Source organism: Carassius gibelio, chromosome A4 (assembly GCF_023724105.1).
Source record: "Carassius gibelio isolate Cgi1373 ecotype wild population from Czech Republic chromosome A4, carGib1.2-hapl.c, whole genome shotgun sequence".
NCBI classification, from domain to species: Eukaryota; Metazoa; Chordata; class Actinopteri; order Cypriniformes; family Cyprinidae; genus Carassius; species Carassius gibelio.
Genome location: NC_068374.1, coordinates 15,306,044 through 15,329,252, shown reverse-complemented (window position 1 = coordinate 15,329,252; position 23,209 = coordinate 15,306,044). Strand labels below are relative to the sequence as shown.

Here is a 23,209-nt window from a genome sequence, read left to right as displayed (position 1 = left end):
GTGTCAGCATCCAGTCCATCACAAGCAAATGCAGAATAAAACCAGTAGCAGCTGCTCACCATCACGCTCGTGCCACATGCGGTCACAGGGAACTGGTATATAGCAAAGGAAGGTGTAGACCCCACAGGAGCACAAGGTGGGTCATTTCCACCCAGTAGATGAACCGTATCCAGACTCAGTCGAGGCAGAGTAACATCTCTAGACACCACTACCACAAACTGACCATCTCTAATACACTGGACGGTCACTAGAACAAGGTACAAGAGCAGGTTAAATTCAGAGAATCAGTTTGACACGAACGGAATAAGATTGAGAACACTTACCCGCCCTTCCATAGAAACACTGCTGTCCGTTAAAGCAGCAGTTGATAGCTTCACACTCAGCACCACTGATCCCAGGTAGACCACATTGGATCTGCTCAGAATCAGCTACAGCTACACATTTATCAAAGGGCTCTGCCTGCACTACTGGCTTCTGAAACTGCTGTTTAACTGGTTTCTGAAGTAGAAACTGCTGGTTAGTTAGCTGTTGAACAGGCTTCTGAAGCGGAAACTGCGGCTTAGTTAGCTGTTGAACTGGCTTCCGAAGCGGAAACTGCTGGTTAGTTAGCGGTTGAACAGGCTTCTGAAGCGGATACTGCGGCTTAGTTAACTGTTGAACAGGCTTCTGAAGTGGAAATTGCGGGTTAGGTAGGTGTTGAACTGGTTTCTGAAGTGGAAACTGCGGCTTAGTTAGCTGTTGAACTGGCTTCCGAAGCGGAAACTGTTGGTTAGTTAGCTGTTGAACTGGCTTCTGGAGCTGAAACTGCTGGTCAGTCTGCTGGAGCTGAAACTGCTGGTCAGTCTGCTGCATCATCAGAGCTTGAGCATCCTGAAGCGACTTACTCCACTGTGGAACAGCATGACAGAAAGCACAGACCAACGAAATCTGAACCAAACACCAACTTCCAGCCATTGTTCAACAGCTAAACACAAAGAGGAGACATTGCCCTTTGGTCTTTTTCTATTCTACAGATTTCAGCTAATTAACGATAGTCCCTCCCTCTTCATTAACAACTGAGTGGACAAATCCCAGGGTTGTAAATGGACATGTAAAACCGTTCTGGAGAATTTTTGCCCATACCCAAGCCACGTACCTTTTTATGTAGATATCATTTAAAATATTGTATCAATGCATTCTATGGCACCTTTAACTGGGATTATGAACTCATATTTTGGCCGGAAACAATAGTTTGAATTTCTTAACGATGGATTTGTTTCTTATAAACACAAAGCCTTTCACTTCAAAAGACAGTAATTGATGTGAATTACTTGTGGATTATATTGATATTTATATCAGCTCTTTGGACTTTCGTTCTGATGCCACCCATTCACTGCAGAGGATTCATTGGGGAGCAAGTGATGTAATTCTACATTTTTCCAAATCTTTTCCAATGATAAACTAAAAACCATTTAAAAAGAGAGAGATTTTTATGAATATTCTATATTATTTGAGTCATATCAGGGGCTTTTTTAATGACATTCATTGTCTATCATAGACACACAGTCAAACTTTAATTGTAAAATTGTGAATAAGTGTAGATGAAAATCTCAGATCCTTATCAAGCCTTCCATTGGCTAGTGACATTCCAGAACGTTCTCATTTGTTAATTTGTTGAATCAAAGGTAATCAATCAAGCTGAAAGGGGAGGAGCCGCTTAAATTCAAAGCTGTACTTAATGGCAAAGACGAGGACTGGTGGGTATTGTGTTAACGTTTGTCAGGATGGGTCTTTTGCAATATGTGTTAGTGCTGGTTGTGCTTGTGGTGTTTGATCTGAAGAATGCTTTTGGAAGTTTGAGATCCAGTCAAAGTCCAAAAAGCAAGAAGCATCAATCATATCCAGCTTCCAGAGTGCCTGTTTCTTCTCAAGTGCTCGGAAACACTTTGCAGAAGGCTTCTCTGTCTCAGAGTCTTGACTACAGAGGATTTGCACAAGAGCCTCTTGGTCTTCAGGAGAAGCAGGTGTTGCAGGGTCCAGTGAAGCCTTTGGACTGGAGGTTTCCCACTGTTCCAGAAGTGCCGAGTGAGATGGCGGTGGACTTCCATTTGAGGCAACCTGTGACTCCCAGTAGTGTAGCTATTCAATGCGGTGAGAACCGGGTTCATGTGGAGGTACAGCAGGACTTGTTTAGCAATGGTGAACTGATCCAGCCATCTGGTCTGACTTTGGGAGGATGTCCTGTTGTCGGTTTGGTCCCAGGCTCCAAGGTGCTCTTCTTTGACAATGAACTGCAGGACTGCAATAGTGTGTTGATGGTAAGAGCGGTTAAGTGTTACTAGATTTATTGAACCCTACTAAAAATGGGCCCTTGTTTTGGTATCGACGGTTCCCTGAATCTATATCTGGGGAAAAACTCTTAATAACCGCTTACTCGGGTAATCAAGTGTTATGGCATGACTTGCTAAGATGCCTTTAGGAATGGGGGGGGGGGGGGGGGGGTTTGGGGAGAATCCTCTAGGTAACAACGTCCGTCTCCTATAGATGACCAAGGATGAGCTTGTCTACACCTTTGCCCTTACCTACACTCCTGAGGCGTTTGCTGGCACTCCGATTACCCGTGCAGGTGGTGCAGTTATTGGTGTTCAATGCCATTATCAAAGGTAAGTGACCTTTTGTGACTCGTGGCATTGCTTGCGGTGGTGGAACTGGAAGCCCGTTTAATTGGTAACTTGAACGGCAGGTTTCAAAATGTCAGCGGTAATGCCTTGAAGCCAACTTGGGTCCCTTATGCCTCAACGGAGGCTGGTGAAGAAGTCTTGCTGTTCTCCCTGAAGCTCATGATGGGTTTGTGCAGTTTCTCTAGACCTCCTGCCTTCTGAACGAGGCTGTGCCTAAGCAGTTCTTCCCTCTTGCAGATGACTGGTCCTTTGAGAGGCCTTCAAACTCTTACTTCCTGGGTGACGTTATTAATGTTGAGGCATCTGTGAAGGTATACAACCACGTCCCTCTGCGTGTGTTTGTGGACAGCTGTGTGGCCACCCAAGTACCTGATGTGAACGCCCTTCCGAGATATTTGTTCATTGAGAATCATGGGTGTGTTCATGTCACCAGATGCTGCAGAGTTGACTTGTTCTCGCGTTTGCTCCTTGTAACCACTTTGTCCCCGACAACTACTTTTCACTCCTTTTTTTTAGATGTCTTGTGGATGCCAAGGTCACAGCTTCCAGCTCGCGCTTCATGCCTCGATCCCAGGAGGACAAAATCCGGTTCCAGCTGGAGGCCTTCATGTTCCAGGGGGGATCCAGTCCTTCTGTATGTATTATGAGTGTTTGGGAGAACGACCTCTCCCATTTGCTTTGGTTTGTGACCCCTTACCCGTGGTGTCTCTTGCAGATCTACATGACGTGTGTTCTGAAGGCCACTCTTGCTTCTGCACCTAGTGACGCGCTCCACAAATCCTGTTCCTTTGCCAATGGGTATGTTCATGCCACTTACGAATACATTAAAGGTGCCATGTCTGATTTTTCATATTGCAGGTGGCTTGCTGCTGATGGGAACCACCAGGTTTGTGGTTGCTGTGACTCCACATGTGGTCCTGATGGTGGAACTGCTGCTTCTCCTTTTGGAGGTAGGAAGGTGCTTTTAAGCTTGGTTTTTGACCCTTCAAGCACTTAACTCTGGTGTCTGCTTTTTCTAGGCCTTCAGTGGGAAGGGAAGGCCTCGCTCGGTCCTGTAGTGGTTCAAGAGCACAAGAAGACTTTGGCTGGTCTTCAATAAATGTGGGGGAGCAAACTTATTCTTGCTTCGGTTTTTCTTGTCTAGTTTAACCAATTGATTTGAGCGAGGAAGCGGGTAGTCCTACTGTACCTATTCTCTTGCCAGAAGGAAAGGCTCCCTTTTCGCGTTAGGGAAGTTAATAACCCTTTTAAAGGGACCTGCTGTGAGCTCCCTTTTGATGAGTACTGTAAAGGTGGAATACATTGCCCATGATGCTGTAAAGGGACTGCTGTTAATTGGCACTTGTGCCAAGAGTTCTGCGTGAACGTCCACTTCCTTGAAGCACTGCAGATTTTGCGTGCCTCTTATGCAGTGAACTTGATTTCTTCGTGTTGGTAACTTCAAATGAGCAGTTTAATTTTCTCCTTGCATCCCCAAATAGGTTTGCTCAGTTAAATTTGTTTCCTAATGCTCCTTGTTGACATCTCTAATGCTTTTAAATCCATGTACAATAAAAGCGCACTCCCAGTATCAACACTGGCACAACATTTTCCACCTTCAGATGGGTTATTTATAGGTTTTCCATTGTGTTAGGAAAATGGCAGGCATCTCTTAAGTTCAATTTAGTATTTGGGGAGCCAAACTTGCAGAACCTGTACTGACGTAAGGGGGTTTTTGTGCAGTAGCAGGTCAATTATAATTCTGAAAAATAATTGCCGAAATGACACTCAAATAGAACTAATGTTTGGACTCTCAGTGAATGACCTCTTTTGAAAACTGTTGGCTTGTGCAACATCTTGGGCGGTTTGTTTCTAGCACAGTTTCAATATTAAAGGGATACTCCACCCCAAATTGAAAATCGTCATCACTTGCCCCCAAGTCGTTCCCAACCCATAAGAGCTTCGTTCATCTTTGGAACACAACTTATTTTGGAGGAAAACCAGGAGGCTTGTGATTGGCCCACAGACTGCCAAGTAAAATGCACTGTCAAGGTCCAGAAAAGCATCCTTGGAGTAGTCAGACTGTGTACGTTCTTCTGTGTCAGCCGCGCCACAAGCTTGTGTTTTCTACATAAATGTACGCCTTGATTTGAAAGAGAACCGTGGCATCCACTAGCATATGCCGTTTGCGTTCAGCAGGTGTTTTTCAAAATGGCGCTAGGGTGATGTGGGGAGAGACAGAGGAGACCATCTGTTGAATAAAGTCTTTGTTTCATTTGTGTACAAAGTGTTCTCATCGCTTCCTAACGTTACGGTTCATCCACTGATGGCAGATGGGTAATTCTGACGGTGCTTTTCATACTTTTCTGGACCTTGACCGACGAGTGTTTTACTTGGGGATGGTCACAGGCCTCCCGGTTTTCATCCAAAATATCTTTAACCCCTTTGCTGTCAAGGATCGTCACCGGCCCCAGATTATTGTTTTACTTTCACAGCACGTTAAACATCACTCTCTTACTTGACCTGGAGAAACTGCGCATCAGTTGAAAGTTTAAAGACTGTAGCTTCAATATTTGACCAATGTTTTGATAAAACAGTGACCGTTATTTAGTAATTTATGTCAGGAGTACAAAATAGGAGCCATTTTTAGAATAGAAATTCACCAAGCATTCATATTCAGTCACGTCTGCAGTGGTTTGTGTTGTCATAGATTCACTGAAAAGCGTCAAATAGGGTTTATAGGCAAAAGTTGCATATACACAGAGATATATTTACTGATGTTTACTTTATATTTCTTCAGACAGAATCATAATTTCTATTCATTTTCCACTGGTTTACGCGATCTGATGGTAATGATCCGCTCCCAGCCCTGTCTCTGTGTGTATAGTCTTCCGTGTGTGCGCTGACAGAGACCGGATTCGCCCGTGTCTTGTCCATCATAACGGTGCATCATATGCCGCCCCGTCCTACCCATGATGCATTTCCTGTACACTTCCGTGTTGATATCTGACCACAACAACACAGAGAAACCTCTGTACCCATGAAATATCCAAATAATAAACACACGATTACGTTAGTTAATGGTTGGTATGCGATTTTCTTGAGATTTGGGGCGTTTTTATAACAATATTAAAAATGTACATCTGAAATGCTAACTTGTGCAGCGATGTAAAAGGCTATAAATAGCAAATTCCACATGTGATCGCAAAAGGAGGTTATTACAAACCTCAGTCAGGGTTTAAAGTGAGTTTTGAGTAAAAGTGTACTAATAATTTCATAAATAGTCTTATGTAGCTTGATGCTAACGTTAGGTCTAATGCAGCTACATAGCAGGTGCAGTTCTTCTTCATAATGCATTTTGTAATAGTTTTGTCAAAGGTTGTAAGAAAATGTTTTGTTGTATTTTTATAGTAAGGCTTTTGATAACAGTGGGGTAAATGTATACTGGAAGTGAAGCGATGTGGCTTGGTAAACCTTGAAATACCAGAACAAAGGCTAAAAGTAGCGAAATAAAAACAAAAGAATGATGATAAATGAAGAATGAGGATTTTGTGTCATACCTGGCCGATGTGTGAAAGGCTCGTTTCGGAAGAACAATAGAATCATGAATGGGGCAGTTTTGCCGGTCCAAACAAGAGATAATCAGGAGTCATAAATCAATTTTGTTAGCCTTTTATGAGCCTTCTCTAAAAACACACATGACATGGTCTTAGAAAAGGTTTCATAAAATTCACACTTTGTGAGATCATATTCTGAAATATCAAAGTATTAGTAGACTTGTGGCTTTAGCTTCATTATGTATCTAAAATCATATCCTACATCATTTAATACACTTCAATAGGTTTTTAATATTTTTATTGACATGTTTGAGCTTATCTCGATTATAACGGTCTGAGTAATTCTGATTCCTGAACAGTAAACTTTGAAGTGTCAGCTTTGTGAACATTATGTATCTAGTAAGAAAGACTCCTAAGCAGCAACCTTTTAATTTTGGTTATGTCATTTGTGTCTCCATGCTGAAAATGAGTGGTGACAAGTAAGGGGTTAAATTGTGTTCCGAAGACGAATGAAGTTTTTACAGGTTTGGAACAACACGGGGGTAGGTAAGTGATTAGTGACACAATTTTGGGGTGAAGTATCCCTTTAATATCACTACTTTGAGTTGCGGACAATTGACACCGTTTCGTGTTTGCTTCAAGACAGTCGAGAATTGATTTCCACTTAAAACTTGAGCTCAGCGATTTGAGTTGTATTTAAAACAAAAGCCGCAAGTAATCCACATAACTTTATATATTCTGAATGTCGGGAACCAAACTACTGTTTGGAAGACAAGTTAAAAAAAATAAAATAAATAATAATAAGGGGAGCCTTGTGCCGCCACAGGTTAGCAACTGGAGGAAGGATTAAGGAATGCACAACCTTACAAAAGGTTGTGGAACCTTGGTTTAATAGTGAGAGGGGAAAGAATAAAAACACTGGGAAGAGGCATGTAATCCCGCATTCTGCCGAACCAAAACAATACCAATAGACAAAAAGACACCTAAGGGTTCTGAAAAGTTTATTAAAAACACTAGATTTACATGACCAGAGTAACTTCTCCACTAGAAACTAGGGATGCACCGAAATTTCGGCCACCGAAAATTATCGGCCGAAAATGGCCTTTTCGGTTTTCGGCCGATAGACTTTTATCACCGAAACAACACGGCCGAAATGTTGTGATGACGCAAACAGAAACCGCGACCTGCACGTGCACCAGCATAGCGCAGACCACGAGCTCCACGCGACATTCACTTAACACCAGTGAGAACATTCTCTTCTTATTCCTTTATTCGCAGCACTAAAGCGTCTCCTAACAAAGAGATTAAGACGGACCACGAAGTAAAAACAAAGAAAAGTACAGTCTTATAAAGTCTGTGAGCACACGTCTCACTGAGATCTTTACGGATCCTCTGCACTTCATCGCGAATGTGTTTGATCCGCGTTATAAAGACCATTACTTGGATGCGGAAATAAGGCAGCGCGCACGAGAAATGATCCAGGCCGCGCTGGATGCGGAGAACCCGCGTGGAGACGGAGAAGCGCCAAGCGCAGGAGACAGATCAGAGCGCAGAAAAGACTCGTCTCTGCACCAGATGAGTGGCATGCACCATCGTTGTCTGATATGTTCAGTGGAATTCTGCAAGAAAGTGCCTCAAATAATAATAATAGGTTGGCTATTTTGTTCTAAGGCTACTATACACACACACACACACACACACACACACACACAGACATATATACATACATAATATCAGATTGTAGCCATATTTATGCTAGATTTTCTGCTAGATTTCTGCTTTAATTTGATAAAAATGTTTAATTATGCCCTGGCCCTATTTAAATACACTCTCTCAAATATTTCTCAAATGTCAGGCAGATGACAAGCTCAACTGCTCAACAGCTAGATGGTTATCTGTCTGAAGTCCCCATCCTCAGAAGTGATAACAGTCTTGCCTACTGGAGAAGTAATGCACTTTCTAGTCCTACATAGAAAAATTTCAAATTTCACTTCACCTAAATGCACTTTGTTTTTATGAGAGAACTGTTCATTTTAAAACCTTTCTGCAGGCCAGTAGGCCTGTACATTATTATTAAATATACACGAGTGGGATACATTTTTAGTTTGAATTTTATTTTCTACTGTGCATTGTTGCAATGTGCTTAATAAATATTTGCATCATTTGTAATTATGTATTTTTATGTTTTTTTTTTTAAAAATAAGTTATGTAATTGTAATTATTTTTGAAACTTTAATATTAATTTATGCAATTGCAATGTCTTAATTTTAGTAAAGTTAGTACACGGTCATAGCAATAAATGCAACGGTACTAATAATTGGCATATTTTCTTTCGGTGTTTCGGTTTCGGTTTTCGGCCTTGGTTTTCTCTTTTTCGGTTTTGGCCAAGAATTTTCATTTCGGTGCATCCCTACTAGAAACCACAGTCTGCTCCCCAGAGACAGCCTTGATACGAGTGTCTCTTCCTGAAAGAGAGATGTTCAAAGTGAGAATGCACTTCTAAAATGCCCAGTTCCTCTTGTCAAGAGCAAGAACTCACGTTTCCTGGTGCAGCTTTGCTCACAAGAGCCAGATGATGGATGGCACACCTCTGTAGTGCAGTGGATGAAGATCTGACAGGGAAGAAAGAGGCTCAAGTCATAGAATCCACAAGTAGTAAATATACAGATGTTCAAGTAAAGGGGGGCATACGGTTTCCTGCAGAGCAGCCAGTGAGGCTGGATCTACAAATGTGAACATCTTCACAACAAAGCGCTTGTAGTGGGTTGGGAACTGAAGACCAGACGATCCAGTCACTGGAACCAGTGTGGTCAGATAGCGGTCGTCCTGGTAAGGGCATCTGAAAACAAGAGAAAAAAAAAAGTTAGAAAGGGTCTCCCAGCAGACTAACTGGATAAAGATTGGCTGTACACTCACCCGTCGATCAGAAGGTCCCACTGGGGGAGACTGAGTGGACTGGGGGTTGAAGTCGTCCAACAACGTCCCAGCGTCAGGACAATGTTGGGGTCGGTCCTCTCCATAATGTGCACCTCAACATACACAGGCTCTCGCAGGACTTTTGTGATGGGATAATCAGCGTCACTGTAATAGGACGTGTAGGCCTCATCCCCTGAGGAACAACACTGGGGTTTAACCAGACTCCAGTTTGAAAGGCTTTAGGCAGACACAGGACAAGACCTTACCTTCAGCACAGCCTTTGGTGACGCATTGGCCATTGGCCAGTCTGAGCTCCACCCTGAGAGGTCCAGGAGCAGCTACTGGTGGAGGTGGAGGAACAGAGTTGACCTCCACAACCAGAGCTTCCACAGAAGTTCCCGAATATCTACACTGGAAGAGAAACCTGGACGACACACAGCGAGCTTGTAGCATTTATCAGGGATTAATGGTCACACCAAGACATGGATCACCTACTCAAAATGACTGTCCCTTGTGATAGAACCATATGGTCCAATCCCCACTTCATACGAGGAGGTCATTCGGTTTTCATACACCACATATCCGCTGTCCTCCTGTGAATAGGAACAGTGTCAGCATCCAGTCCATCACAAGCAAATGCAGAATAAAACCAGTAGCAGCTGCTCACCATCACGCTCGTGCCACATGCGGTCACAGGGAACTGGTATATAGCAAAGGAAGGTGTAGACCCCACAGGAGCACAAGGTGGGTCATTTCCACCCAGTAGATGAACCGTATCCAGACTCAGTCGAGGCAGAGTAACATCTCTAGACACCACTACCACAAACTGACCATCTCTAATACACTGGACGGTCACTAGAACAAGGTACAAGAGCAGGTTAAATTCAGAGAATCAGTTTGACACGAACGGAATAAGATTGAGAACACTTACCCGCCCTTCCATAGAAACACTGCTGTCCGTTAAAGCAGCAGTTGATAGCTTCACACTCAGCACCACTGATCCCAGGTAGACCACATTGGATCTGCTCAGAATCAGCTACAGCTACACATTTATCAAAGGGCTCTGCCTGCACTACTGGCTTCTGAAACTGCTGTTTAACTGGCTTCTGAATCGGAAACTGCGGCTTAGTTAACTGTTGAACAGGCTTCTGAAGTGGAAATTGCGGGTTAGGTAGGTGTTGAACTGGTTTCTGAAGTGGAAACTGCTGGTTAGTTAGCTGTTGAACAGGCTTCTGAAGCGGAAACTGCGGCTTAGTTAGCTGTTGAACTGGCTTCCGAAGCGGAAACTGCTGGTTAGTTAGCGGTTGAACAGGCTTCTGAAGCGGATACTGCGGCTTAGTTAACTGTTGAACAGGCTTCTGAAGTGGAAATTGCGGGTTAGGTAGGTGTTGAACTGGTTTCTGAAGTGGAAACTGCGGCTTAGTTAGCTGTTGAACTGGCTTCCGAAGCGGAAACTGTTGGTTAGTTAGCTGTTGAACTGGCTTCTGGAGCTGAAACTGCTGGTCAGTCTGCTGCATCATCAGAGCTTGAGCATCCTGAAGCGACTTACTCCACTGTGGAACAGCATGACAGAAAGCACAGACCAACGAAATCTGAACCAAACACCAACTTCCAGCCATTGTTCAACAGCTAAACACAAAGAGGAGACATTGCCCTTTGGTCTTTTTCTATTCTACAGATTTCAGCTAATTAACGATAGTCCCTCCCTCTTCATTAACAACTGAGTGGACAAATCCCAGGGTTGTAAATGGACATGTAAAACCGTTCTGGAGAATTTTTGCCCATACCCAAGCCACGTACCTTTTTATGTAGATATCATTTAAAATATTGTATCAATGCATTCTATGGCACCTTTAACTGGGATTATGAACTCATATTTTGGCCGGAAACAATAGTTTGAATTTCTTAACGATGGATTTGTTTCTTATAAACACAAAGCCTTTCACTTCAAAAGACAGTAATTGATGTGAATTACTTGTGGATTATATTGATATTTATATCAGCTCTTTGGACTTTCGTTCTGATGCCACCCATTCACTGCAGAGGATTCATTGGGGAGCAAGTGATGTAATTCTACATTTTTCCAAATCTTTTCCAATGATAAACTAAAAACCATTTAAAAAGAGAGAGATTTTTATGAATATTCTATATTATTTGAGTCATATCAGGGGCTTTTTTAATGACATTCATTGTCTATCATAGACACACAGTCAAACTTTAATTGTAAAATTGTGAATAAGTGTAGATGAAAATCTCAGATCCTTATCAAGCCTTCCATTGGCTAGTGACATTCCAGAACGTTCTCATTTGTTAATTTGTTGAATCAAAGGTAATCAATCAAGCTGAAAGGGGAGGAGCCGCTTAAATTCAAAGCTGTACTTAATGGCAAAGACGAGGACTGGTGGGTATTGTGTTAACGTTTGTCAGGATGGGTCTTTTGCAATATGTGTTAGTGCTGGTTGTGCTTGTGGTGTTTGATCTGAAGAATGCTTTTGGAAGTTTGAGATCCAGTCAAAGTCCAAAAAGCAAGAAGCATCAATCATATCCAGCTTCCAGAGTGCCTGTTTCTTCTCAAGTGCTCGGAAACACTTTGCAGAAGGCTTCTCTGTCTCAGAGTCTTGACTACAGAGGATTTGCACAAGAGCCTCTTGGTCTTCAGGAGAAGCAGGTGTTGCAGGGTCCAGTGAAGCCTTTGGACTGGAGGTTTCCCACTGTTCCAGAAGTGCCGAGTGAGATGGCGGTGGACTTCCATTTGAGGCAACCTGTGACTCCCAGTAGTGTAGCTATTCAATGCGGTGAGAACCGGGTTCATGTGGAGGTACAGCAGGACTTGTTTAGCAATGGTGAACTGATCCAGCCATCTGGTCTGACTTTGGGAGGATGTCCTGTTGTCGGTTTGGTCCCAGGCTCCAAGGTGCTCTTCTTTGACAATGAACTGCAGGACTGCAATAGTGTGTTGATGGTAAGAGCGGTTAAGTGTTACTAGATTTATTGAACCCTACTAAAAATGGGCCCTTGTTTTGGTATCGACGGTTCCCTGAATCTATATCTGGGGAAAAACTCTTAATAACCGCTTACTCGGGTAACCAAGTGTTATGGCATGACTTGCTAAGATGCCTTTAGGAATGGGGGGGGGGGTTTGGGGAGAATCCTCTAGGTAACAACGTCCGTCTCCTATAGATGACCAAGGATGAGCTTGTCTACACCTTTGCCCTTACCTACACTCCTGAGGCGTTTGCTGGCACTCCGATTACCCGTGCAGGTGGTGCAGTTATTGGTGTTCAATGCCATTATCAAAGGTAAGTGACCTTTTGTGACTCGTGGCATTGCTTGCGGTGGTGGAACTGGAAGCCCGTTTAATTGGTAACTTGAACGGCAGGTTTCAAAATGTCAGCGGTAATGCCTTGAAGCCAACTTGGGTCCCTTATGCCTCAACGGAGGCTGGTGAAGAAGTCTTGCTGTTCTCCCTGAAGCTCATGATGGGTTTGTGCAGTTTCTCTAGACCTCCTGCCTTCTGAACGAGGCTGTGCCTAAGCAGTTCTTCCCTCTTGCAGATGACTGGTCCTTTGAGAGGCCTTCAAACTCTTACTTCCTGGGTGACGTTATTAATGTTGAGGCATCTGTGAAGGTATACAACCACGTCCCTCTGCGTGTGTTTGTGGACAGCTGTGTGGCCACCCAAGTACCTGATGTGAACGCCCTTCCGAGATATTTGTTCATTGAGAATCATGGGTGTGTTCATGTCACCAGATGCTGCAGAGTTGACTTGTTCTCGCGTTTGCTCCTTGTAACCACTTTGTCCCCGACAACTACTTTTCACTCCTTTTTTTTAGATGTCTTGTGGATGCCAAGGTCACAGCTTCCAGCTCGCGCTTCATGCCTCGATCCCAGGAGGACAAAATCCGGTTCCAGCTGGAGGCCTTCATGTTCCAGGGGGGATCCAGTCCTTCTGTATGTATTATGAGTGTTTGGGAGAACGACCTCTCCCATTTGCTTTGGTTTGTGACCCCTTACCCGTGGTGTCTCTTGCAGATCTACATGACGTGTGTTCTGAAGGCCACTCTTGCTTCTGCACCTAGTGACGCGCTCCACAAATCCTGTTCCTTTGCCAATGGGTATGTTCATGCCACTTACGAATACATTAAAGGTGCCATGTCTGATTTTTCGTATTGCAGGTGGCTTGCTGCTGATGGGAACCACCAGGTTTGTGGTTGCTGTGACTCCACATGTGGTCCTGATGGTGGAACTGCTGCTTCTCCTTTTGGAGGTAGGAAGGTGCTTTTAAGCTTGGTTTTTGACCCTTCAAGCACTTAACTCTGGTGTCTGCTTTTTCTAGGCCTTCAGTGGGAAGGGAAGGCCTCGCTCGGTCCTGTAGTGGTTCAAGAGCACAAGAAGACTTTGGCTGGTCTTCAATAAATGTGGGGGAGCAAACTTATTCTTGCTTCGGTTTTTCTTGTCTAGTTTAACCAATTGATTTGAGCGAGGAAGCGGGTAGTCCTACTGCACCTATTCTCTTGCCAGAAGGAAAGGCTCCCTTTTCGCGTTAGGGAAGTTAATAACCCTTTTAAAGGGACCTGCTGTGAGCTCCCTTTTGATGAGTACTGTAAAGGTGGAATACATTGCCCATGATGCTGTAAAGGGACTGCTGTTAATTGGCACTTGTGCCAAGAGTTCTGCGTGAACGTCCACTTCCTTGAAGCACTGCAGATTTTGCGTGCCTCTTATGCAGTGAACTTGATTTCTTCGTGTTGGTAACTTCAAATGAGCAGTTTAATTTTCTCCTTGCATCCCCAAATAGGTTTGCTCAGTTAAATTTGTTTCCTAATGCTCCTTGTTGACATCTCTAATGCTTTTAAATCCATGTACAATAAAAGCGCACTCCCAGTATCAACACTGGCACAACATTTTCCACCTTCAGATGGGTTATTTATAGGTTTTCCATTGTGTTAGGAAAATGGCAGGCATCTCTTAAGTTCAATTTAGTATTTGGGGAGCCAAACTTGCAGAACCTGTACTGACGTAAGGGGGTTTTTGTGCAGTAGCAGGTCAATTATAATTCTGAAAAATAATTGCCGAAATGACACTCAAATAGAACTAATGTTTGGACTCTCAGTGAATGACCTCTTTTGAAAACTGTTGGCTTGTGCAACATCTTGGGCGGTTTGTTTCTAGCACAGTTTCAATATTAAAGGGATACTCCACCCCAAATTGAAAATCGTCATCACTTGCCCCCAAGTCGTTCCCAACCCATAAGAGCTTCGTTCATCTTTGGAACACAACTTATTTTGGAGGAAAACCAGGAGGCTTGTGATTGGCCCACAGACTGCCAAGTAAAATGCACTGTCAAGGTCCAGAAAAGCATCCTTGGAGTAGTCAGACTGTGTATGTTCTTCTGTGTCAGCCGCGCCACAAGCTTGTGTTTTCTACATAAATTTACGCCTTGATTTGAAAGAGAACCGTGGCATCCACTAGCATATGCCGTTTGCGTTCAGCAGGTGTTTTTCAAAATGGCGCTAGGGTGATGTGGGGAGAGACAGAGGAGACCATCTGTTGAATAAAGTCTTTGTTTCATTTGTGTACAAAGTGTTCTCATCGCTTCCTAACGTTACGGTTCATCCACTGATGGCAGATGGGTAATTCTGACGGTGCTTTTCATACTTTTCTGGACCTTGACCGACGAGTGTTTTACTTGGGGATGGTCACAGGCCTCCCGGTTTTCATCCAAAATATCTTTAACCCCTTTGCTGTCAAGGATCGTCACCGGCCCCAGATTATTGTTTTACTTTCACAGCACGTTAAACATCACTCTCTTACTTGACCTGGAGAAACTGCGCATCAGTTGAAAGTTTAAAGACTGTAGCTTCAATATTTGACCAATGTTTTGATAAAACAGTGACCGTTATTTAGTAATTTATGTCAGGAGTACAAAATAGGAGCCATTTTTAGAATAGAAATTCACCAAGCATTCATATTCAGTCACGTCTGCAGTGGTTTGTGTTGTCATAGATTCACTGAAAAGCGTCAAATAGGGTTTATAGGCAAAAGTTGCATATACACAGAGATATATTTACTGATGTTTACTTTATATTTCTTCAGACAGAATCATAATTTCTATTCATTTTCCACTGGTTTACGCGATCTGATGGTAATGATCCGCTCCCAGCCCTGTCTCTGTGTGTATAGTCTTCCGTGTGTGCGCTGACAGAGACCGGATTCGCCCGTGTCTTGTCCATCATAACGGTGCATCATATGCCGCCCCGTCCTACCCATGATGCATTTCCTGTACACTTCCGTGTTGATATCTGACCACAACAACACAGAGAAACCTCTGTACCCATGAAATATCCAAATAATAAACACACGATTACGTTAGTTAATGGTTGGTATGCGATTTTCTTGAGATTTGGGGCGTTTTTATAACAATATTAAAAATGTACATCTGAAATGCTAACTTGTGCAGCGATGTAAAAGGCTATAAATAGCAAATTCCACATGTGATCGCAAAAGGAGGTTATTACAAACCTCAGTCAGGGTTTAAAGTGAGTTTTGAGTAAAAGTGTACTAATAATTTCATAAATAGTCTTATGTAGCTTGATGCTAACGTTAGGTCTAATGCAGCTACATAGCAGGTGCAGTTCTTCTTCATAATGCATTTTGTAATAGTTTTGTCAAAGGTTGTAAGAAAATGTTTTGTTGTATTTTTATAGTAAGGCTTTTGATAACAGTGGGGTAAATGTATACTGGAAGTGAAGCGATGTGGCTTGGTAAACCTTGAAATACCAGAACAAAGGCTAAAAGTAGCGAAATAAAAACAAAAGAATGATGATAAATGAAGAATGAGGATTTTGTGTCATACCTGGCCGATGTGTGAAAGGCTCGTTTCGGAAGAACAATAGAATCATGAATGGGGCAGTTTTGCCGGTCCAAACAAGAGATAATCAGGAGTCATAAATCAATTTTGTTAGCCTTTTATGAGCCTTCTCTAAAAACACACATGACATGGTCTTAGAAAAGGTTTCATAAAATTCACACTTTGTGAGATCATATTCTGAAATATCAAAGTATTAGTAGACTTGTGGCTTTAGCTTCATTATGTATCTAAAATCATATCCTACATCATTTAATACACTTCAATAGGTTTTTAATATTTTTATTGACATGTTTGAGCTTATCTCGATTATAACGGTCTGAGTAATTCTGATTCCTGAACAGTAAACTTTGAAGTGTCAGCTTTGTGAACATTATGTATCTAGTAAGAAAGACTCCTAAGCAGCAACCTTTTAATTTTGGTTATGTCATTTGTGTCTCCATGCTGAAAATGAGTGGTGACAAGTAAGGGGTTAAATTGTGTTCCGAAGACGAATGAAGTTTTTACAGGTTTGGAACAACACGGGGGTAGGTAAGTGATTAGTGACACAATTTTGGGGTGAAGTATCCCTTTAATATCACTACTTTGAGTTGCGGACAATTGACACCGTTTCGTGTTTGCTTCAAGACAGTCGAGAATTGATTTCCACTTAAAACTTGAGCTCAGCGATTTGAGTTGTATTTAAAACAAAAGCCGCAAGTAATCCACATAACTTTATATATTCTGAATGTCGGGAACCAAACTACTGTTTGGAAGACAAGTTAAAAAAAATAAAATAAATAATAATAAGGGGAGCCTTGTGCCGCCACAGGTTAGCAACTGGAGGAAGGATTAAGGAATGCACAACCTTACAAAAGGTTGTGGAACCTTGGTTTAATAGTGAGAGGGGAAAGAATAAAAACACTGGGAAGAGGCATGTAATCCCGCATTCTGCCGAACCAAAACAATACCAATAGACAAAAAGACACCTAAGGGTTCTGAAAAGTTTATTAAAAACACTAGATTTACATGACCAGAGTAACTTCTCCACTAGAAACCACAGTCTGCTCCCCAGAGACAGCCTTGATACGAGTGTCTCTTCCTGAAAGAGAGATGTTCAAAGTGAGAATGCACTTCTAAAATGCCCAGTTCCTCTTGTCAAGAGCAAGAACTCACGTTTCCTGGTGCAGCTTTGCTCACAAGAGCCAGATGATGGATGGCACACCTCTGTAGTGCAGTGGATGAAGATCTGACAGGGAAGAAAGAGGCTCAAGTCATAGAATCCACAAGTAGTAAATATACAGATGTTCAAGTAAAGGGGGGCATACGGTTTCCTGCAGAGCAGCCAGTGAGGCTGGATCTACAAATGTGAACATCTTCACAACAAAGCGCTTGTAGTGGGTTGGGAACTGAAGACCAGACGATCCAGTCACTGGAACCAGTGTGGTCAGATAGCGGTCGTCCTGGTAAGGGCATCTGAAAACAAGAGAAAAAAAAAAGTTAGAAAGGGTCTCCCAGCAGACTAACTGGATAAAGATTGGCTGTACACTCACCCGTCGATCAGAAGGTCCCACTGGGGGAGACTGAGTGGACTGGGGGTTGAAGTCGTCCAACAACGTCCCAGCGTCAGGACAATGTTGGGGTCGGTCCTCTCCATAATGTGCACCTCAACATACACAGGCTCTCGCAGGACTTTTGTGATGGGATAATCAGCGTCACTGTAATAGGACGTGTAGGCCTCATCCCCTGAGGAACAACACTGGGGTTTAACCAGACTCCAGTTTGAAAGGCTTTAGGCAGACACAGGACAAGACCTTACCTTCAGCACAGCCTTTGGTGACGCATTGGCCATTGGCCAGTCTGAGCTCCACCCTGAGAGGTCCAGGAGCAGCTACTGGTGGAGGTGGAGGAACAGAGTTGACCTCCACAACCAGAGCTTCCACAGAAGTTCCCGAATATCTACACTGGAAGAGAAACCTGGACGACACACAGCGAGCTTGTAGCATTTATCAGGGATTAATGGTCACACCAAGACATGGATCACCTACTCAAAATGACTGTCCCTTGTGATAGAACCATATGGTCCAATCCCCACTTCATACGAGGAGGTCATTCGGTTTTCATACACCACATATCCGCTGTCCTCCTGTGAATAGGAACAGTGTCAGCATCCAGTCCATCACAAGCAAATGCAGAATAAAACCAGTAGCAGCTGCTCACCATCACGCTCGTGCCACATGCGGTCACAGGGAACTGGTATATAGCAAAGGAAGGTGTAGACCCCACAGGAGCACAAGGTGGGTCATTTCCACCCAGTAGATGAACCGTATCCAGACTCAGTCGAGGCAGAGTAACATCTCTAGACACCACTACCACAAACTGACCATCTCTAATACACTGGACGGTCACTAGAACAAGGTACAAGAGCAGGTTAAATTCAGAGAATCAGTTTGACACGAACGGAATAAGATTGAGAACACTTACCCGCCCTTCCATAGAAACACTGCTGTCCGTTAAAGCAGCAGTTGATAGCTTCACACTCAGCACCACTGATCCCAGGTAGACCACATTGGATCTGCTCAGAATCAGCTACAGCTACACATTTATCAAAGGGCTCTGCCTGCACTACTGGCTTCTGAAACTGCTGTTTAACTGGCTTCTGAATCGGAAACTGCGGCTTAGTTAACTGTTGAACAGGCTTCTGAAGTGGAAATTGCGGGTTAGGTAGGTGTTGAACTGGTTTCTGAAGTGGAAACTGCTGGTTAGTTAGCTGTTGAACAGGCTTCTGAAGCGGAAACTGCGGCTTAGTTAGCTGTTGAACTGGCTTCCGAAGCGGCAACTGCTGGTTAGTTAGCGGTTGAACAGGCTTCTGAAGCGGATACTGCGGCTTAGTTAACTGTTGAACAGGCTTCTGAAGTGGAAATTGCGGGTTAGGTAGGTGTTGAACTGGTTTCTGAAGTGGAAACTGCGGCTTAGTTAGCTGTTGAACTGGCTTCCGAAGCGGAAACTGTTGGTTAGTTAGCTGTTGAACTGGCTTCTGGAGCTGAAACTGCTGGTCAGTCTGCTGGAGCTGAAACTGCTGGTCAGTCTGCTGCATCATCAGAGCTTGAGCATCCTGAAGCGACTTACTCCACTGTGGAACAGCATGACAGAAAGCACAGACCAACGAAATCTGAACCAAACACCAACTTCCAGCCATTGTTCAACAGCTAAACACAAAGAGGAGACATTGCCCTTTGGTCTTTTTCTATTCTACAGATTTCAGCTAATTAACGATAGTCCCTCCCTCTTCATTAACAACTGAGTGGACAAATCCCAGGGTTGTAAATGGACATGTAAAACCGTTCTGGAGAATTTTTGCCCATACCCAAGCCACGTACCTTTTTATGTAGATATCATTTAAAATATTGTATCAATGCATTCTATGGCACCTTTAACTGGGATTATGAACTCATATTTTGGCCGGAAACAATAGTTTGAATTTCTTAACGATGGATTTGTTTCTTATAAACACAAAGCCTTTCACTTCAAAAGACAGTAATTGATGTGAATTACTTGTGGATTATATTGATATTTATATCAGCTCTTTGGACTTTCGTTCTGATGCCACCCATTCACTGCAGAGGATTCATTGGGGAGCAAGTGATGTAATTCTACATTTTTCCAAATCTTTTCCAATGATAAACTAAAAACCATTTAAAAAGAGAGAGATTTTTATGAATATTCTATATTATTTGAGTCATATCAGGGGCTTTTTTAATGACATTCATTGTCTATCATAGACACACAGTCAAACTTTAATTGTAAAATTGTGAATAAGTGTAGATGAAAATCTCAGATCCTTATCAAGCCTTCCATTGGCTAGTGACATTCCAGAACGTTCTCATTTGTTAATTTGTTGAATCAAAGGTAATCAATCAAGCTGAAAGGGGAGGAGCCGCTTAAATTCAAAGCTGTACTTAATGGCAAAGACGAGGACTGGTGGGTATTGTGTTAACGTTTGTCAGGATGGGTCTTTTGCAATATGTGTTAGTGCTGGTTGTGCTTGTGGTGTTTGATCTGAAGAATGCTTTTGGAAGTTTGAGATCCAGTCAAAGTCCAAAAAGCAAGAAGCATCAATCATATCCAGCTTCCAGAGTGCCTGTTTCTTCTCAAGTGCTCGGAAACACTTTGCAGAAGGCTTCTCTGTCTCAGAGTCTTGACTACAGAGGATTTGCACAAGAGCCTCTTGGTCTTCAGGAGAAGCAGGTGTTGCAGGGTCCAGTGAAGCCTTTGGACTGGAGGTTTCCCACTGTTCCAGAAGTGCCGAGTGAGATGGCGGTGGACTTCCATTTGAGGCAACCTGTGACTCCCAGTAGTGTAGCTATTCAATGCGGTGAGAACCGGGTTCATGTGGAGGTACAGCAGGACTTGTTTAGCAATGGTGAACTGATCCAGCCATCTGGTCTGACTTTGGGAGGATGTCCTGTTGTCGGTTTGGTCCCAGGCTCCAAGGTGCTCTTCTTTGACAATGAACTGCAGGACTGCAATAGTGTGTTGATGGTAAGAGCGGTTAAGTGTTACTAGATTTATTGAACCCTACTAAAAATGGGCCCTTGTTTTGGTATCGACGGTTCCCTGAATCTATATCTGGGGAAAAACTCTTAATAACCGCTTACTCGGGTAACCAAGTGTTATGGCATGACTTGCTAAGATGCCTTTAGGAATGGGGGGGGGGGGGGGTTTGGGGAGAATCCTCTAGGTAACAACGTCCGTCTCCTATAGATGACCAAGGATGAGCTTGTCTACACCTTTGCCCTTACCTACACTCCTGAGGCGTTTGCTGGCACTCCGATTACCCGTGCAGGTGGTGCAGTTATTGGTGTTCAATGCCATTATCAAAGGTAAGTGACCTTTTGTGACTCGTGGCATTGCTTGCGGTGGTGGAACTGGAAGCCCGTTTAATTGGTAACTTGAACGGCAGGTTTCAAAATGTCAGCGGTAATGCCTTGAAGCCAACTTGGGTCCCTTATGCCTCAACGGAGGCTGGTGAAGAAGTCTTGCTGTTCTCCCTGAAGCTCATGATGGGTTTGTGCAGTTTCTCTAGACCTCCTGCCTTCTGAACGAGGCTGTGCCTAAGCAGTTCTTCCCTCTTGCAGATGACTGGTCCTTTGAGAGGCCTTCAAACTCTTACTTCCTGGGTGACGTTATTAATGTTGAGGCATCTGTGAAGGTATACAACCACGTCCCTCTGCGTGTGTTTGTGGACAGCTGTGTGGCCACCCAAGTACCTGATGTGAACGCCCTTCCGAGATATTTGTTCATTGAGAATCATGGGTGTGTTCATGTCACCAGATGCTGCAGAGTTGACTTGTTCTCGCGTTTGCTCCTTGTAACCACTTTGTCCCCGACAACTACTTTTCACTCCTTTTTTTTAGATGTCTTGTGGATGCCAAGGTCACAGCTTCCAGCTCGCGCTTCATGCCTCGATCCCAGGAGGACAAAATCCGGTTCCAGCTGGAGGCCTTCATGTTCCAGGGGGGATCCAGTCCTTCTGTATGTATTATGAGTGTTTGGGAGAACGACCTCTCCCATTTGCTTTGGTTTGTGACCCCTTACCCGTGGTGTCTCTTGCAGATCTACATGACGTGTGTTCTGAAGGCCACTCTTGCTTCTGCACCTAGTGACGCGCTCCACAAATCCTGTTCCTTTGCCAATGGGTATGTTCATGCCACTTACGAATACACTAAAGGTGCCATGTCTGATTTTTCGTATTGCAGGTGGCTTGCTGCTGATGGGAACCACCAGGTTTGTGGTTGCTGTGACTCCACATGTGGTCCTGATGGTGGAACTGCTGCTTCTCCTTTTGGAGGTAGGAAGGTGCTTTTAAGCTTGGTTTTTGACCCTTCAAGCACTTAACTCTGGTGTCTGCTTTTTCTAGGCCTTCAGTGGGAAGGGAAGGCCTCGCTCGGTCCTGTAGTGGTTCAAGAGCACAAGAAGACTTTGGCTGGTCTTCAATAAATGTGGGGGAGCAAACTTATTCTTGCTTCGGTTTTTCTTGTCTAGTTTAACCAATTGATTTGAGCGAGGAAGCGGGTAGTCCTACTGTACCTATTCTCTTGCCAGAAGGAAAGGCTCCCTTTTCGCGTTAGGGAAGTTAATAACCCTTTTAAAGGGACCTGCTGTGAGCTCCCTTTTGATGAGTACTGTAAAGGTGGAATACATTGCCCATGATGCTGTAAAGGGACTGCTGTTAATTGGCACTTGTGCCAAGAGTTCTGCGTGAACGTCCACTTCCTTGAAGCACTGCAGATTTTGCGTGCCTCTTATGCAGTGAACTTGATTTCTTCGTGTTGGTAACTTCAAATGAGCAGTTTAATTTTCTCCTTGCATCCCCAAATAGGTTTGCTCAGTTAAATTTGTTTCCTAATGCTCCTTGTTGACATCTCTAATGCTTTTAAATCCATGTACAATAAAAGCGCACTCCCAGTATCAACACTGGCACAACATTTTCCACCTTCAGATGGGTTATTTATAGGTTTTCCATTGTGTTAGGAAAATGGCAGGCATCTCTTAAGTTCAATTTAGTATTTGGGGAGCCAAACTTGCAGAACCTGTACTGACGTAAGGGGGTTTTTGTGCAGTAGCAGGTCAATTATAATTCTGAAAAATAATTGCCGAAATGACACTCAAATAGAACTAATGTTTGGACTCTCAGTGAATGACCTCTTTTGAAAACTGTTGGCTTGTGCAACATCTTGGGCGGTTTGTTTCTAGCACAGTTTCAATATTAAAGGGATACTCCACCCCAAATTGAAAATCGTCATCACTTGCCCCCAAGTCGTTCCCAACCCATAAGAGCTTCGTTCATCTTTGGAACACAACTTATTTTGGAGGAAAACCAGGAGGCTTGTGATTGGCCCACAGACTGCCAAGTAAAATGCACTGTCAAGGTCCAGAAAAGCATCCTTGGAGTAGTCAGACTGTGTACGTTCTTCTGTGTCAGCCGCGCCACAAGCTTGTGTTTTCTACATAAATTTACGCCTTGATTTGAAAGAGAACCGTGGCATCCACTAGCATATGCCGTTTGCGTTCAGCAGGTGTTTTTCAAAATGGCGCTAGGGTGATGTGGGGAGAGACAGAGGAGACCATCTGTTGAATAAAGTCTTTGTTTCATTTGTGTACAAAGTGTTCTCATCGCTTCCTAACATTACGGTTCATCCACTGATGGCAGATGGGTAATTCTGACGGTGCTTTTCATACTTTTCTGG

The 23,209-nt window shown here is 43.5% G+C and overlaps 7 protein-coding genes and 1 long non-coding RNA gene across 8 annotated transcripts in view; 4 read left to right on the top strand and 4 right to left on the bottom strand.

Moving 5' to 3' along the window:
- Positions 1–23,209, bottom strand: part of LOC127971401 (uncharacterized) — a 187,016-nt gene that overhangs the window by 113,750 nt on the left and 50,057 nt on the right. The window lies entirely within an intron of this gene.
- The window catches only part of LOC127971759 (uncharacterized), a 151,184-nt gene that overhangs the window by 86,763 nt on the left and 41,212 nt on the right, over positions 1–23,209 (top strand). The window lies entirely within an intron of this gene.
- Positions 46–995, bottom strand: LOC127971574 (uncharacterized). The gene has a single exon (XM_052574678.1). It carries the CDS (start codon positions 952–954, stop codon positions 277–279), a length of 678 nt encoding a protein of 225 aa, XP_052430638.1. The 5' UTR covers positions 955–995; the 3' UTR covers positions 46–276.
- Positions 1,716–4,247, top strand: LOC127971457 (zona pellucida sperm-binding protein 3-like). Its single transcript, XM_052574471.1, has 8 exons — positions 1,716–2,297; positions 2,524–2,642; positions 2,723–2,826; positions 2,898–3,075; positions 3,177–3,294; positions 3,376–3,458; positions 3,519–3,610; positions 3,680–4,247. Exons 1-8 carry the CDS (start codon positions 1,764–1,766, stop codon positions 3,757–3,759), a joined length of 1,308 nt encoding a protein of 435 aa, XP_052430431.1. The 5' UTR covers positions 1,716–1,763; the 3' UTR covers positions 3,760–4,247.
- Positions 9,766–10,765, bottom strand: LOC127971560 (uncharacterized). The gene has a single exon (XM_052574652.1). The coding sequence runs from the start codon at positions 10,729–10,731 to the stop codon at positions 9,997–9,999; it is 735 nt and encodes a 244-aa protein (XP_052430612.1). The 5' UTR covers positions 10,732–10,765; the 3' UTR covers positions 9,766–9,996.
- On the top strand, positions 11,490–14,016 carry LOC127971465 (zona pellucida sperm-binding protein 3-like). The gene is made up of 8 exons (XM_052574480.1): positions 11,490–12,074; positions 12,293–12,411; positions 12,492–12,595; positions 12,667–12,844; positions 12,946–13,063; positions 13,145–13,227; positions 13,288–13,379; positions 13,449–14,016. The coding sequence occupies exons 1-8, from the start codon at positions 11,541–11,543 to the stop codon at positions 13,526–13,528; spliced, it is 1,308 nt and encodes a 435-aa protein (XP_052430440.1). The 5' UTR covers positions 11,490–11,540; the 3' UTR covers positions 13,529–14,016.
- LOC127971601 (zona pellucida sperm-binding protein 4-like) lies at positions 16,950–18,126 on the bottom strand. The gene is made up of 5 exons (XM_052574727.1): positions 17,779–18,126; positions 17,513–17,705; positions 17,288–17,435; positions 17,136–17,208; positions 16,950–17,061 (listed from the first exon to the last, which is right to left on the bottom strand). The coding sequence occupies exons 1-5, from the start codon at positions 17,963–17,965 to the stop codon at positions 16,985–16,987; spliced, it is 678 nt and encodes a 225-aa protein (XP_052430687.1). The 5' UTR covers positions 17,966–18,126; the 3' UTR covers positions 16,950–16,984.
- On the top strand, positions 19,902–22,447 carry LOC127971518 (zona pellucida sperm-binding protein 3-like). The gene is made up of 8 exons (XM_052574581.1): positions 19,902–20,501; positions 20,724–20,842; positions 20,923–21,026; positions 21,098–21,275; positions 21,377–21,494; positions 21,576–21,658; positions 21,719–21,810; positions 21,880–22,447. Exons 1-8 carry the CDS (start codon positions 19,968–19,970, stop codon positions 21,957–21,959), a joined length of 1,308 nt encoding a protein of 435 aa, XP_052430541.1. The 5' UTR covers positions 19,902–19,967; the 3' UTR covers positions 21,960–22,447.